General features: G+C 30.3%; 1 protein-coding gene across 1 annotated transcript in view; it reads right to left on the reverse strand.

Moving 5' to 3' along the window:
• The window catches only part of Mcr (macroglobulin complement-related), a 202,568-nt gene that overhangs the window by 36,242 nt on the left and 148,534 nt on the right, over window positions 1–17,792 (reverse strand). The window contains exons 12-19 of the mRNA XM_075360413.1: window positions 17,519–17,770; window positions 15,430–15,579; window positions 11,445–11,584; window positions 6,695–6,858; window positions 4,822–5,045; window positions 3,839–4,015; window positions 2,051–2,233; window positions 1,211–1,447 (exon numbers count right to left, since the gene is read on the reverse strand). Of these exons, the coding sequence (XP_075216528.1) occupies window positions 1,211–1,447; window positions 2,051–2,233; window positions 3,839–4,015; window positions 4,822–5,045; window positions 6,695–6,858; window positions 11,445–11,584; window positions 15,430–15,579; window positions 17,519–17,770 (1,527 nt within the window). The remainder of the gene's footprint in view (window positions 1–1,210; window positions 1,448–2,050; window positions 2,234–3,838; window positions 4,016–4,821; window positions 5,046–6,694; window positions 6,859–11,444; window positions 11,585–15,429; window positions 15,580–17,518; window positions 17,771–17,792) is intronic.

Consider the following 17,792-nt stretch of genomic DNA (forward strand, 5'->3'; position numbering starts at 1 on the left):
TTTTTAAAATGCTGAACATTTTATTCCAGTCTACGTTATCGAAAGCCTTTTCTAGGTCTATAAATGCCAAGTACGTTGGTTTGTTTTTCTTTAATCTTCCTTCTACTATTAATCTGAGGCCTAAAATTGCTCCCCTTGTCCCTATACTTTTCCTGAAACCAAATTGGTCTTCTCCTAACACTTCTTCCACTCTCCTCTCAATTCTTCTGTATAGAATTCTAGTTAAGATTTTTGATGCATGAGTAGTTAAACAAATTGTTCTGTATTCTTCACATTTATCTGCCCCTGCTTTCTTTGGTGGTATCATGACTATAACACTTTTTTTGAAGTCTGATGGAAATTCCCCTTTTTCATAAATATTACACACCAGTTTGTATAATCTATCAATCGCTTCCTCACCTGCACTGCGCAGTAATTCTACAGGTATTCCGTCTATTCCAGGAGCCTTTCTGCCATTTCAATCTTTTAATGCTCTCTTAAATTCAGATCTCAGTGTTGCTTCTCCCACTTCATCCTCCTCAACTTCCTCTTCTTCCTCTATAATACCATTTTCTAATTCATTTCCTCCATATAGCTCTTCAATATATTCCACCCATCTATCGACTTTACCTTTCGTATTATATATTGGTCTCATCTTTGTTTAACACATTATTAGATTTTAATTTATGTACCCCAAAATTTTCCTTAACTTTCCTGTATGCTCCATCTATTTTACCAATGTTCATTTCTCTTTCCACTTCTGAACACTTTTCTTTAATCCACTCTTCTTTCGCCAGTTTGCACTTCCTGTTTATAGCATTTCTTAATTGCCGATAGTTCCTTTTACTTTCTTCATCACTAGCATTCTTATATTTTCTACGTTCATCCATCAGCTGCAATATATCGTCTGAAACCCAAGGTTTTCTACCAGTTCTCTTTATTCCGCCTAAGTTTGCTTCTGCTGATTTAAGAATTTCCTTTTTAACATTCTCCCATTCTTATTCTACATTTTCTACCTTATTTTTTTTACTCAGACCTCTTGCGATGTCCTCCTCAAAAATCTTCTTTATCTCCTCTTCCTCAAGCTTCTCTAAATTCCAAATTCCTGTGTTTACTATCTGACAGTAAAACATTTTTTTAAAATCAGCCCAATGCCTTTTGAGCATCATACATAAAACATTTCTGTAATAATATTTTCATAATAGAATTTAATAACAAAAAGAAAACTTACCATAGGTAAATCTAGAAGTGATGTTGCATTAACTGGCATTGTTGGAAATATTGGTCCTACAACATCACCAACAACTGATATATATGCTTTATTTGATCCAAATACATAATAACGATCTTCTTCATATGGTATAATTGGTGTTTCAGTGATATTAACATGCATATATTGGAAGAAATATGCACGATTACTCAAATCCAACAATATAGACTGATGACGATATTGAGGAAGCCCATCAGCCTAAAATATAAAAAAATTAAGAAAAATTTATAACAGAAGTAATTAAGAAAGTTATACTGAAAGCAATCATATTGTAATTATTAACAAAAATTGAAAAAAAAATAATAAGTCACGCAAACAATTTTTCCCCCAAAAAAAGAAGCATAATCTTACAGCTAATCTTTGTTATAGATCAAATTTGTTTACTATCTAAAAATATAATCAAAGAAATTGCAGTACATACTAACAATTGCAAAAAAGTAACAAAAAAAAAATACTGAAATGTAATAAAATTTATGTTAAACCTAAACCTTAAATAATTTTTTAAATGGTTGTTATGATTTTGTTAAATCTTTTCCAGATACACCTAAAAAGTAATTTTTTTACATAGAAAAGGTAGTGATTCAATATTTAATTACAAATATATAAGCGAGATGAAATTCTTCATTTCCCTTCAACCACAAAAAACTATTTACTATTAACAAAATAGGTATTACATACATTTATATTTCATGAGTGTAGCAAAAAACTTTTGTGGTAAGAAGCTCAGAAAAGAATATTGGTCTTACATTTTTCGATGACAAGTATATGATCAATTATTGAAAAACGCTTTGTTATACTTACCAGAACATGAAGAACACGTGTAATACTATCCTTTCCAATCAATGAAGATGCAGCAATTGTAACTGGTATATCACCAAGCCTAATAGGAACTATAGGAACGTAGACAATTTCAGCACTTTGCGCTTTAATGTATATAAAAAATTGATGGTCCCCAAAAGATGTTCTAGGATTATAAGAACGAACCTAAACAATCAAAATACATAAATAAGAAATAATGAAATCCAAAAGATATAACTACTCTATATAGTTCTAGAGACATAAATAGTATAGATAGTACTAAATTCATCATATTAGTCAGTAAATTTAATTAAACCATGTCTTTTCAGATTACATTTTTAAGCTTTAGCATATACCCCACACATCTGTCCAACTATTTTTTTAATAATATATAATATATTTATTATTAATAATATCATACTTAATATTATTACTTAGAATTTGTAATAGAATGACTAATAATACAAAAAGTGAAAGTTTGTACGTGAGAGACTAACAATACAAAACAAATTTTAATTAATATAAACATATAGGTAAATATAAACAAAAGTGAGACACGTGAGAAAGATCAGAAAGAATTATAATCAGAAGTTTTACTGTTTTTAACATTAAAAAAATGGAAGTCAGTCTTTTGTAATCTGTCTAGTCTCTCAGATCATAACTAATAATTTATTAAAACAATGTGAAAAATGTAAGTTTAAATTAAATAACAGAAGCTTCCTTCATCAAACAGTACCCAAATATGGACATAGGCTGACACTGCTTGTATTTGTTTCATGCACAATTAGAAAATAAGATTATTTTATATACATCCATAATAAATTATTAATAAATCTAATTATGAAAATTCAAGTAAATTAGAAAAAAATTACAATTTATACATAACGCAATATTACGTTAGTGCGGAGTAGAGAATTTTATTAAATATATGACTCCTTTGAAAGTCACCATGTCATAATATATTAACTATATGAACTAAGATTTCAAACAACCAAAATTACTGAAATATATCCAAATCAGTAATTTAATAAAAACATCAACAGATAACCTATGTTTTCAATTAAGAAAAAATCTAACTTTTAATTCAGAACAAATAGAAAAATAAACAAAATTTCAAAATTAAAATTTTGAGCAGAAACAAACATATTTAAAAACCATAGCAAAATGATTTTATTGGAATTGTAATAAAAATGTTATAAAAACGTCAATTTTTCATTCATACTATGTTGTTCTTATTGTCAATAATTAATTAAGTATTGTACAAAAGTTAGGTAGCACAACTTAATAAGTTGTAGGTGACCTAATATGACACCATTCTCCCAAATAATAATAATAATAATAGCAGATCAAGCCAGCTACTAAGGAAGCTAAGAGTAAAATTTTTCTGTATTCTCCAGAGTCAAATATATTATCACATGTCAACATGCCAAACCCATCAAAAGCAGTATATATTCAGCACTAAAGTGTTACCTTCAATCTGTTCACCAAAAATAATGGCTACAAAATGAATCTCACTACTCTTAGAGAAAGAAACTCCAACTAGCGCCACTCAAATGTTAGATGTTTCATATGTATCACATCCATAAGAAAGACTGAGGCAGGCAGTGTAAAGCAACAAATTAATGTACCCTTTTTATGAATATTCATTATATAGTTTGATTATTTTAAATACAATGCAGCCTTCTTAAGACTATTATCAAAACATGTACATCATGGACTTCACACAGGATAATATTTTTAAAGCAATTAATATCCCTAACAAGAAACACAAAAAATCAATTATTTACTTACTATTCCATTCATTTCAACATGTACAAATTTGTAGCTGTCAGATCCTTGTAGTACAACAATAGCTTCGATATTTGTAGTCAAATAATTGAACACAGATACACGAATTCCTACTTGTTCACCTTGATGACTCACTTTAGGCATTTCCACATTCATAAAAAATGGTAAAACTCCCACATACTGTGTAAAGCAAAGAAACAAAAACACAAATGGCTATAAATCTAAATTCTTATTAAGAAATGTAAATATGTATATCAACTGCTAAAGGTTATTAAAAAGCTATTTTAACAGAACATGTAGAAACAGTTTTAATTAATTAAATTTTGAAGTTGAAGACTGTAACAATTACAATACTAAACTGGGTTACTTTTTCAAAAATAGTTTTTTACATTAAAAAAAAAATATATAAATATATATAAGTTTTCAAACAAGTTTATCCACAGCCAATTAATCTTAAAATAACAAGGTCAGATTTAAGGACTTAGTTCATTATGTATAGAAAACTCAACTGATCTAACAAAAAAGGAATATATGTAAGCAGCAACATGCTTATACATTAGCATTGAACTAACAATACTCTTACATTATATGAGAAAAACAAGAACATTTTAAATCGACCATAAATACAGGATAATTCTAAAATCTATTAACATTACAAAAAATAATTAGTAACTTTAAGAAAAAGTTTTAAGGTTTTTGCGCTTTCATTAACATATAATCATGAAAAACAACGTACATGAAAATGTGACTATTTATAATGCATTCAAAAACTAAAAAATATTTGGTGTCAGTTATTACCAGACACATCATTATAAAAATTACATAAGAAAATAAATACCTATTTTATGTAATACTATTCTACATAGAGTATATAATGAACGTTCATTACAGTGGGCTACATCTGAATTCTTATTACTATAATCAAACAGAGATAAATATTCATAAATAAACTGACAGTAAATTAACAATAAATCAGTTAAACATACCTCAAGAGGTTTAGGTAGCATTCCAAAACCAATCCGGGGACTCATGCTAAAAGCTGAAACTACCCAATGAACAGGTCGTTCAGGTACATCCATTTCAAATATGTACCGCCCATGAGGACCAATGTTAATATCTCTCCAAAGCCATACGTTTTCATACTGTCGCTGAATTCTATTGAAACGAAACTTTCTGAAGAGTATTAATTCTGTATGGTTGAAATAAGGACCTGAAAACAAAACTTACTAGTCTTTTTTAACTGAATTTAACACTAGAAACAAATGATTTAATAAGCATTAATTATCATGGTTCTCTTGGGTAAAAAAAACAACATTCAAGCACAATTCATCACATCCAAATAAATTTAAGTGATAAAATACGACTATTACATAAAAATAAAAATTATAGCATGTCAATATCTAAAAATCCGAGGTGCTATCCAAACGTTCGGGGAATTTGAATTTCGCGCATGAACCGTTGCTGGTATGACCTGCTGCCGTTAGATGTGGCTAACAGTACACTTTGTGAATCAGTGTTCAAACAGCTGTGACGGTGAGATGCTGGATTGTTGACTTTCGTACGGTTGTGTAACGTTGTGTTTTACCGCTTCAGCGAAGTTCTAAATGGCAGTTTTTAAAGAGCAAAGAACCTGCATCAAATTTTGCTTCATGCTTAAAAAAACTGGTGCAGAAACCCATCGCATGCTTGTGGAAGCATTTGGTGACAATGCTATGAATAAAAGTAAAACTTTTTTGTGGTACAAACGATTCAAAGATGGACGAACGACAGTCGATGACGATGAGCGTTCAGGAACACCATCAACAAGCGCAACACCGGAAACATCGCAAAAGTGCGAGAGGCTATTGTTGCAGATCGTAGACAAACAATCCATGATGTTTGTGCAGTCGTACAAATGTCATATGGGTCTGTGCAACGCATCTTGTCGGACAATTTGAACATGAGATGCATTGCTGCAAAAGTCGTACCAAGACTGTTGAACAGCGACTAGAAACAAAATCGCACAGCTGTCTGGAGTGAATTGAAAAATTCAGCAAGAGATGACCCTAACTTTATCTCCAACATCATAACTGGTGATGAGACATGGTGCACAGGTATGACCCTCAAACTAAGCAGCAATCGACACAGTGGAAGTCGCAAAGTTCACCGCGGCCAAAAAAAGTACGCCAAGTTCGCAGCAATGTGAAGTCCATGATGATTGTTTTTTTAAGACATCAAAGGCATTATTCATAAGGAATTTGTTCCTCTTGGTCAAACTGTCAATGGGATGTTCTATTGTGAAGTTTTGAAGCAGTTACATGAAAGCATTAGGCGAAACGTTCAGATCTGTGAGGTAACAACAGCTGGGTTCTGCACCATGACAACGTGCCCGCACACACATCACTAGCCGTTCGGAATTTCTTGGCTTCCAAAAAGACGGTAGTGATTCCCCACCCACTCTATTCGCCTGACCTTGCCCCGTGCGACTTTTTTCTCTTTCTGAAAATAATTTCAATTGAAAGGCCGTCGTTTTAACACAATTGAGGAGAATCAGGAAGAAAGACAGAACGTGCTTCGAACTCTTACACCTGCAGACTTCCAGGGATGCATGAAATCATGGGAAAAACTCTGGGATCACTGTATCAATGCCCAAGGGGATTACTTTGAAGGAGACAGTGGAAATTATAAGTTATGGTACACTATTTTATTTTTATGGTAAAATTCCCCGAACTTTTGGGTAGCACCTCGTATAAATAACAGTTATAAACTATTTGTTTATATTAATAGCTGTTTAAAAATAATTTATCATCTAAAAATTAAAAAAAAAGTAGAATATAAATTAAAAGAAATTATTTATAAAAAAAATAATTAAAAGCTTACAATTAGCTTCATCAGTGCCATCCTCACAGTCTAAACGACCATCACATCTTTTTTCAATTCTGTAACAACGTCCATTAAGGCATTCTTCAAAACCTTGCGATCTATTACAAAGTTCCATTCTACGTGTAACTTCCACATCTGTAAAAACAATCAACCCTGCGAACCTGGGTAATCAGACAAGAATTCATTAATCATAAACAAAATTATATGCTTTTCAGATATTTTTGAAAATACAATACTTACATAATCAGAGTATGATAAAACCAAATCCTTTTTTGATACTTAAAGCTTTCTCTTATTTGCATCATTTATGCATCAAATTGCTGCTGGCAGAAATCCAGCATAAGCCTTTTGAGACATTAATAATTATAAATAATATGACAGAATGGAATGTGAAATTACATAATATACTGCATAAATTATAAACTGTAATAGATCTGATATTCATATATTATTAATTAATTTTTTGGTATTATTTTATTAATACAATTCAAATTATTATTATTATTATAGCAGGATGTAACTGTTTATCATTTATATTTATGCTGATAGCCACACGAAAAATGTAGCTGCTTTACGTTATTTTTCTATGTAAGCAAATTTTAAATACATATTTACAAGAAATACAGTTGTAAATATTTTTAAGTGACTTGTCTTTGATGGATGTACCTCATGATATTTATATGTATTATTTTTTCTTGATGAAAAAATGTGTTTTCAAAAAAAAAATACTTATTTCATTTAGTAAATGTTAGGTTTAATTATTTATTAGATCTAACTGTTTTCGCTTGTGAAACTTGATAAGTTTTTTTGTCTTCAGTCATTTGACTGGTTTGATGCAGCTCTCCAAGCTACTTCAAATCTTTACACAGACTATTAGAAACTTAGGTTTATTAAACCTTTAAAAAACACACTAAAATTCTTCAAATTTTTATTAACTACCCACACAGGCACAGGTTTAACTAAACAGATCTTATCTAATTACTTCTGGTAACATTCCAAAAGGAAAGTTTAACAACTCACAAATTTAGAATCACATTTAAAATAAAATTAGTTTAAATCATTGACATAATATATGCAATAAGAAATTATTGAGGTATAATATGCTATGATATTGACTGAATGAATTAAAACAAAAGTAAAATTTATTAATTTATTTTATAACTAATATTACTGTTATTTACTGTTTATAAACATTTAAGAAGAAAATCTTATGATTTTTTGATGGTCAGTATATTCGATCATGTAAGCATGTTCTTTTGTCTTTCTTTCATTTGTTGCTGTTGCTTCTTCTTAATTATATATTTTAGCCGGTCAGGCTTGCTTCTCTTACCCGACCACCTAGCGAGGGGACTTTACCCTCTGGACCCTCAACGCATTCATATCTTCATGTTTGTGAAAATATTAAGTATTTTACAGAAATATTTTAAGAAAAGAAATATTAGTGTGTAGAGAACATTTTTCTAAACATTTTTATATTTAAAATAGGCTCAAGGGTGAGTAGATATAGAATTTAATAATTTTTTAATAGAAATATAATGTTAACACTAGCTGTACTGATAGTAGGGAGTTGGGTTGTGTGTATTCGTGTGAGGTTGTGTTAGTTGTCCATCCAGCTGCTGCTATCAGTGCAGAGAAGACCATGTGATGGACTGGCTGAATGCACACCAATGAGTCTCTGCTGCTAATTAAGAATCCTTTTTTTTTACTGCTAAATATCAACTAATAATCCCTTTCTTTTACTAATAAAATTAATAAATAATAATAATAATAAATAAATAAAAATACACATATAAATTATGTATATAAATAATCTACTCTTAGAAATTGATTGACAATGGACTGCTCCTAGCAGGAGAGTTGTGAAGGGAGCCATGTGCAGCAGCCTGGTGAGCCATGATTGATCTGCTATATACCAAAATTTTATTTAGGGTGAATGTATGTATGTTTGTTCCACCGTAGCAGCTCAATGGATGAACCGATTTAGATGAATGATCCCCACATTGGAATCCTTATGTTTCTGGAAGTGTCATAGGTTATATAAATATGTATATATACCATATACATGTATCTATATTTATAAAAATATATGTAGTAGTGGAGATTTGCCAGTTGAAGCACAAACTTTAATGAATTAATTAATGAACTGTAAGCCTCTATCACTGTGTTAGCTGGGTTTGAATTGAATAATTCAAATCAAACGAATGAATAAAATTACAAAAATAATGGAATTAAATTTACATAAAATAATATTAAATAAATTTAAAAAATCTGTTTAATAATAATGGGCTTCCCACGGGGACTGCATATGAAGCTAGAATGGTGAGGTAATGCAGGCACATCATGCAAGACTAGACCAATCATCACTATCAACTGGTAACAAATGGGGTACCCCTTGGGCTCTGTTCTGAGAGTTGCAATGGGATGCTCTTATAATACCTCTGCAAACAATCGTCTGATTTTCAAATTCAAACAGGGTATTTGTTGGTAGGTTACAGGCTACATTTTGCATGCATCAGGTACACTCTTCATTCTAACATATCACAATTATTCACAAACGCTGTTATATCTTCACAACCAATCTTCCAATCGTCAAAATTCAAATGGGTTATTTGCTAGTTGATACGAAATCATGATGAACCAAACCAGAACAAAAGAACAATGTTTGTCAGCAATTTTTTTTATTCGGCAGTCGTGTTTCTTTATTTTTAATGTTTATCTCTGTTTTTTATAATAAGAAATAGCATTTAAATTATATTAAATAAACCACCTAATGCAGAATATTGAGAGAGAAGACATATTTTACCTTAATTTTTCATGAAAGTACTTTTGAAGGATACACCATATCAATCATGATTGAGATAATTTTGTTATTGCATAATAAAAATTTAAAAATAAAAATACTAACATAATAAAAATCGCTTATTAATTTAATGAGTGCTGCTATATGTTGCAGTTTTTTTATAAAATCATCTCCTTCAAACACTGTCTGATGGTTTATCAGATTGAAATTTTATTTGTATTTATATTAATATTTTTTTAATATATTTAATTTTATACCATATTTATTAATTTCTGATATTTCTAAATTTGTGTAAATATCAGAAACAGAACATTTATTATTTATTAGATGGTCTACCATATTAGATAAACCTAATTTATTATTTCTGTAACCTCTATATGTTCAAGAAATCTAGTTTTAATGAATCTCTTTGTTTTTCTTATACGAATATTATAAAAATCATTACATTTAATTTTAAAAATTCCACACAGATTGCTTATTTTATTATCTTTTTAAATATTTTATTATGTGGTTATTTGCAGTAATTTAATTTTAGTAAAATAGTATTTATTAATTACCATTAATGAGCTATTATATAAACATTTCTTATTTATTCAGGAAAAACTTAGAGCTAATCTTATTAAATATAGAGGTAATATGAGTGCTTCATGAAAGAAGAGTAGCTTCCCACATGACTTTATCCAAAACATGTATTATATATCCTGACTTGCAGCTAATTCTAAAACACTTGGTCTTCATTAATTTAAAAAATGTAATTATGGAAATACAGATTTGAACAGTTAAAGATGTATGACAAAATAAAACTTAAACATTAAAATGGTGGATTAATGTTAAGTACCACTTCAATCTTAACCATGAGAAACAAGATAAACTTCAAGAAGAAAGTATTATTGAAACCTGAGTTTAACTCGGGCAGTCACATTTAGTGCCTTCTTTAAAATTATTATAACAGTTATATATCTGTTACCAAGTTACTTCCTACTTTTTCTACAATACTCTTTGAACAAGTCGGTTGAATTTTAGCACTTTTCATATCTAGTTTCTATTGAATCTTTTTTCTGTCATAAGAAAAACATCAGAAGTCATTGAAAGGAACAAACACATGATTATATAGTACCAGTGAGGTTATTAAGTGCAAAATTTTATCTACACAAAGAAACACCAGTTTTTTTTTTCTAATTTCAGTATGAAAATTAGTTAGGTATGATTATTTTATGTTGTTCTTTGACAATACTTATAACAGAAAAGCACTAATTTACAAAATATGCTAATTCTATTCTACTATTGCGATTTCTTCTGACCGCATTTCATTGGCAGGTCTACTGATTGCTTGTAAACCTTTTTAACACCACCAGAAAAAGTTGTGAAAATGTCCACTTAACAGAAGACAGGTATGACAAAACAATTAAATGTCCAATTATCTCTTCAAAAAAGGATTTAATAATTTGAGAAATTTCACTTCAAGAGCTTGATGCCAAACAATTGAGAGATTTGGTGGAGGAAGATATCACCAAATATTAGACCAATGGTTATAACAATAACAAGTGCTCAATGCTTTGACTAAGATAAGGAAGAAAAGCAAATGTTTTGGTTTGGGTTTGAATCTCAGTCAGGCAATCTTCATGCACTTCATTGTCATTAATATAGAGACTATTATTAGGCATCAGCCTTTTCTTGCTGTTGTATAAATAAATCTATTTATCTGATATTAAGTAAAATTCCTGTTATTGTAATTAAAAGAAGTGTACAATGTGACTTGAATAAAGATGGCGCTGGTTTTAGTTTGAACATTTGCTACTAACAAAAAGATTACGATATTATTTACAGAAAATTAAAAGTTAAGAAAATCAATACTATAAATGAGACAAAGAATTTAGAAATCACAATGATTATCTGAAGAAGTTTCTAAAAAGCATAGCGTACTATAAATATTACATAGATACATACTCAAAAGTTCTATTAGCATCAATTCCAAATGTGGATGAAGGAAAATGAACGTATTCATCAGGATTGCCTTCAGGAGATAACCACGTGTGACGGAATGTTCCGTTTGTTTCTTCATCAAATACAGACATACTCTGCAGAACCTACAAATATGACAATAATAAAAGATATCTAAGAAATTTGTTTTATTTAAATATTTATATTTAAACCAGTGTTTTGCTAAACCTAAAAGATACAACAATTAAAAGTCTGATTACAATGAATATTTCCTTAGAGACAGACCTTTATTTCTTATTTTACCTTTGCAAGTAAACAGCTGAGAGATATGATGGAAGATACTAGTGACAGAAATAGGAAAATTTTATATAAAATGGTTAGAGAAAAAAGAGGAAAGGGAAAGGAAAATGTACAGATAGTGGATACAGATGAAATTATACAGTAGAGGAGAAAAATCTGAAGAGCGTCTTCATCAAGGAGGAGAAAACTAGGGTTGCAACTTACAGAGGAAAAATTTAACTTGAGCTGAAGTGGAGGAGTAAAAAACAGAATGAAAGAAAAAACAGTGAAAGTTGATAAGCTGAAAAAAGAGATGAAAACTAATGGACAAATAAGGAAGCTCGTGCAGTATTGAATGATAAGTTTAGTATATAATGAGAAGTTTAGAGAACTGGGAAAACCTGTATCTTTCTCTGTATTCAATAAAGAAAATTTATTGTAAAAAGGAGTTTATGATATTCTGGGAAGTTGCCTTCATATTAAAAAAAAATAATTCAGACAAGACTGGAAGGGATCTCAGACTTATGGCAAGAATTAAGCCAGAAAGATCAGATATATCCTTGACCTAAATGATGGCTTCAAGTAGTTTGAAAAAAACTGACTCGTGGCTTTACATTTTCAATACTACTATAAGTCATTACAAGAACAGAAAAGATCAGCTGACAAACCTTCATGAATACAAAGAAACAATAAGTTGAACTGTATGCAAAGGAAAAGTATGAAATGTGTTCAAGAACAGAGGTGCGAAAAAGAGAATTTTAAAGAGTTTTTGATCATTTATATGATATTCTGGAAGTTTCCAAATACCTAGTGCCGCATTCTTGATTTGGGGTCTGAAGGCAGCAGCATTCTGCAATCACCAAGCCAGAATGTGTCATTAATTAGAACTCAACAGTATGATGGCTGCAGACAGCATTAAGAAGCTGCCAACACTAAAAAAATAACCTATTTAACTGGGCTTCTAACTATAAATCTCCTGCATGAGGAAGGTGTCCTCTTACAGATGATGATTGCATCATCTGTCTGAGTCTGACCCATATAAAAAGGGTGAAACAGATATATGAGGAATCTGCTTCTGTTACAAAAAAATGCTTGCAATTTTATGAGCTAAGTAATCCTTACAAACTATAACTGAAAATGAAAAATGTAACATAATAATATTTAAATATATAAGGGTCATTCAAATATAAACCAGAATTTTACCACGCAGACTGAGGAAGAGCATTGAATGTGCTGAAGGTAGTTGGTTGGATGTGTATAGAGGGAAACAATTGGCCAGCCACACCCGAAGGTCACAATCTTACGTCAGTAGCAGACTGTCTGAACAGGTTGTACCATTGTTCATTGTGCAATAAATTATAATTCGATTCTCACCAATGAAGGTGTCAAATCCAATAAAATTTTGACTTTGCACTCCAGACACAGTTTGGAGATACTGTTCTGTCAAAACTTCAAGTATTTGATTGAGCCAAAAAATTTGAAGTGAGTGTGATGCAGTGGAGAACGGAAGTTACAAATGCATATATGAACCAGCATAAACGATAACATTCAGACTGTTCATATTTGTGGAAGGTGACTGCCACATAACCGTCACTGAAATTGAATCAGAGGCAACCAAAAATGTTGAGAAAGCATAACAATGTTGTGAGACCCTCTTTTCTTTTCTTTTTCTGTTTAGCCACTGGAACCACCATAAGGTATTACTTCAGAGGAAGAAAGAGGATGATATGTATGAATGTAAATGAAGTGTAGTCTTATACAGTCTCAGATCAACCATTCCTGAGATGTGTGGTTAATTGAAACCCAACCACCAAAAAACACCAGTATCCACAATCTAGTATTCAAATCTGAATAAAAGTAATTGTCTATTAAAATTTGAATCTTAGAACTCTCAACTTCGAAATCAGCTGATTTGCGATGATGAGTTCACCATTAGACCAACCTGAAGGGTTTGTCAGACCCTCTTGGATACAGCTGTATAGGTGAGGTGGGTCCCACCTCCTCACTCAGGTTCAGAGAAATGTGCAGAAAGACATCTGTCAGTGACTTCTGAATCGCTTTGAGGAAGGAGAACAAATTGTGATCTGTGATGAAACATGGGTCCACCACTACACCCTGAAAAGCAAGAGTGGAATGGAGGAAAAGTTGGAAGGAGCCACTGATCAAGGCCGAGAAACACTTGTCATCTGGAAAAGTTCTGGCAACTGTGTTTTAGGGAGCTCAAAAGGTGTACAGCCGATTGATTTCCTGCATGAACAAAGGACAGTAAATGAGGCATACTACTGCCAACTGACTGGATACATCAGGAATGCTTATTGCAATAAAAGATGGTGGCCACTGATTCATAACATCCTCCTTCTCCATGACAATGCGTAGCTGCATACAGCAGCTCAGACTTGCTAAAATTCATTGGACACCTCTTGAACCCCACCATACGGTTCAATTTTGTCATTGTGTGATTTCAACATGCTTGGTTTACTGAAAGCAACTTAAGGAGGGGAAAAATTCAAAGATGATGTCACAGTCGAGCATTACCTGCAGAACTTGTTGGGACAGCGATCTCATTTTTTTCATGAGGGGATCAGGAAGATACCTGTCAGATGGAGAAAATGTATTTCTGTTGAAGGAAACTGCTTAGAAAAATAACAATTTATTTGCAATTTTATCTAATATCAATAATGCTATATAAAAAAGTTTCGGTTTATGTTTGAATGACCCTCGTAATATTACTTACGATCTTAGCAAAGTACACTGATCTGGATGGGTAAAAGGAGGAATGACTTGAAACATAAATGTGGGCTCTCACCTTTGTTATAATGTGGTAATGAAGGTAGTAAAAAAGGTCAGAGAAGACAATGTGTTAGCAAAGGATCTGATTGTGCGGAAAATATAGAAAATTTTCAGGGACAGATGAGTGAACCTATTTCTATTTAGAAATAATGAACCAATATTGGGCCAAATTTAGTATAAAGTGAGAGATGGTAATCACAACTGTAAAATGAGATAAATCAGCATGTGTAGTGATTTTTGGAGAACAATTACTAAAAGTGGAAAGTTTTAAATGTCAGGTAAGCACAAAAGAGAAAAGGAAAAAACAGAAAGAGAAATGCAACAAGGCTAAATAATTTGAAAGGTGGCTAACAAGATGAAAGAGTGCAGAATGAAAGGAGACAGTGACAGGGTAAGTGTATGGAGAGGTGGAGGAGCTTATGTCTCAAGCAGATCCAACCTGGAGCTGGAAAATACATCTGACAAAGATTTTTATTTTTAACCAATAACAATTGACGAGTGTCAATTGTTCTTATGTTAGTACTTAAGATCTTATTCTGCAAAAATAGTTGCTTTTCAACAAAATGGTTTATTCAAGATTTGAAAGGATAAACAACTAGTGGAAGTGATCCTTTTGGTCATTTAAGATTTTTCACTACATTTAATTTTTACAATTATTACATAGTAACTGTATGCTTAGCAACTTTACATCAAAACATGGACATTAGTACCAAAACTGTAAAATAAGTTTCTTGACAAAACACCAATCAATTTTAATCCTAATTTTTATTTTTCTATGCTACATAAAACTTACTATTTGTGTTTTTTCTAAAGAAAAACACATATTCAAATATGTACATCACAAATTTTTTTTATCAGAAGCCTTACACTTAATATGAAAAATAGAAACACTAAATATAATAGATTGCATGAATATTTTTACCCTTGCATAAGTCAATTCATTTCCAGCCTGCATACTGTAAAACGCTCTATCAATTCCAGATAAACCAACATAAATACCAGGTTCACCATAAATTGCTACTTCTACACGTTCTCCAGTACGAGCCTTGCGATTATTAATAAAAACTGTAAACTGAACATAACAATAAGATTAATATCGATAAAAACTAAACATATAAAACAGAGTTTTTAAGAGTTTTAAAAGTAATATTAAAAAAATACATCTAAAACATAATTAGTTTGCTAATAACCCCTTGCTATTAATAGTCTGAGTATATATGATTCATAAAATTGGTTATTGCTTTCCTTCCAAGGATGGTCACACATAATGTGATAGAGATTAAAAATGCATGTAGCAATCATCAATAAATAACTGAAATCAATAAGCAAATTTTTTTATACATGAATAACGTAATGATAATGAGTGAAAACTGATCTTGTTGGTAAATACATAAGTTATTTACCAAATGCTATTGCTCACCTTTGTACCTTCTGAATATGGATTAACTCTAATATAATTCAAATAAACTTTAATTTAATCTATAGATTTCAATACCGATTAAAGAAAATTATGTTAATGTTACTGAACAACAAACTTCATTTGAAGCATTACTGATAAGGTAAAACTACACGCATAACAGTGATGAATATCAATGAATAAAAAATAGAAACAGTGAATTAAACATACTTCTACTTTATAAACTAAAGAGATATCTAATGAAGTAATAAAAATGATAATTATCATTAACTTTGAGAACAAGAGAGGCTATTCAAATGAATTAATGCACCACTACTTGCTACTACTAAATTACTTCATACTTACATGTCGGTAAGAAGGATCAATATTATCAATAGTATGTTATAAATTTATACTGGTTTATAAGAGATAATTTAAGTGGAAAAGTGATAAGTTACAAACATAGAATTGATATGCATTAAAGAATTTATATAAGTAATAGATGAGTGTAAAAGGGAAACCATTACAGTACTTTTAAGGATAAGTAAGAAGGAAAATATATAATTATATGATTTTAAGGAATGCAACAGATTAAAAAACACATAACATACTAAATAATGAAAATAAAATGTAATTAAAATTTTGCTGCTGAAATCTCTTTAGACATACTTCCTATAAAATAAGTCTGAAGCACACAAAAAGTACTTCTGTGAATTATCTACATTTCATTACTAATTATTAATTCAGTAAAAAAATTTTCACTGTCCTTTTGTAATATACTTTCATTTGATTTCAAATTATGACACACATACACACACAATTAAATTTCTTTCTATAACATTACCACAAGCAATAATTATAAATATATACTTTGTCAGCTCTCTCAAATTATTTGACAAACTCTCTTTAAACTCTCTAAGTGGTTAAAACAATATTTAAAAATCTTTACAGAAAAAAAAATTTATTAGAAAATTCAAAATTTTTTTATTTGTTTTAAAAAATTGACTAGTTAAATCCTCATCAGTTTTTACTTATTGATGATAATGAATAATATAAATGGTTTTTAAAAATGACAAAAATCAGGATATGATAATACAATTATTTAATATTATTGTCTTTATAAAAAAAAGATGAGGAACAATTCTAGGTGCCTGGAAATTAAAAGTATAAATTATTTAAGCAGTAGCCATATTCACAATTCAGTTAATTATACTATTATTATTTGATGTGAATGTGATAAATTAGTAATGGGAAATGAAAGTAATATAAGATTATGATCTAGAAATCTACATAACATAAAATTAATATTATTTCATATAAAATTAATCTGCTGGCTACATGAAAAATTACCAATATCAATCAGCTGCTATTATTTCCTTTGGATTGCATACGTTTCTGGTTCAAACTCATATAATAATAAAGCTACTGATATTTATAATTACATAGCAAGTGTACTTTGGTTATTGGGTTTCAGTTAATCACAATACTTCAAAACTAATACATTAACTCTTAAAACTAATATTTTTGTGTCTTGTTAATTTTAATATATTCTTTCAACAAAAGCACTTACATGACAATCATACATTACCTTATTCAAAAGTAAAAATTAACTTACATTATTTCTTGAGATACCATTTACAGGAAATGTAAGACTGTCTGCAACCACTTCACCAAATCGTTCAATATTATATACAACAATTGTAGCAACAGGAGCCATATCAGCACTAAGTGGGATTGCAAATGTTCTTATTGTATTTTGCATATTTTCCTGACCCGAAAGAAGTATGATACCTTTTGACATTATAAGATAATTAAATGATTCCATGAAGAAGTTACTCTGAACGTGAAATATTATATATTCACCGACCTGAAAAAACATTTAATGTAAT

Source organism: Lycorma delicatula, chromosome 3 (genome assembly GCF_047948215.1).
Source record: "Lycorma delicatula isolate Av1 chromosome 3, ASM4794821v1, whole genome shotgun sequence".
In the NCBI taxonomy this organism is placed as follows: Eukaryota; Metazoa; Arthropoda; class Insecta; order Hemiptera; family Fulgoridae; genus Lycorma; species Lycorma delicatula.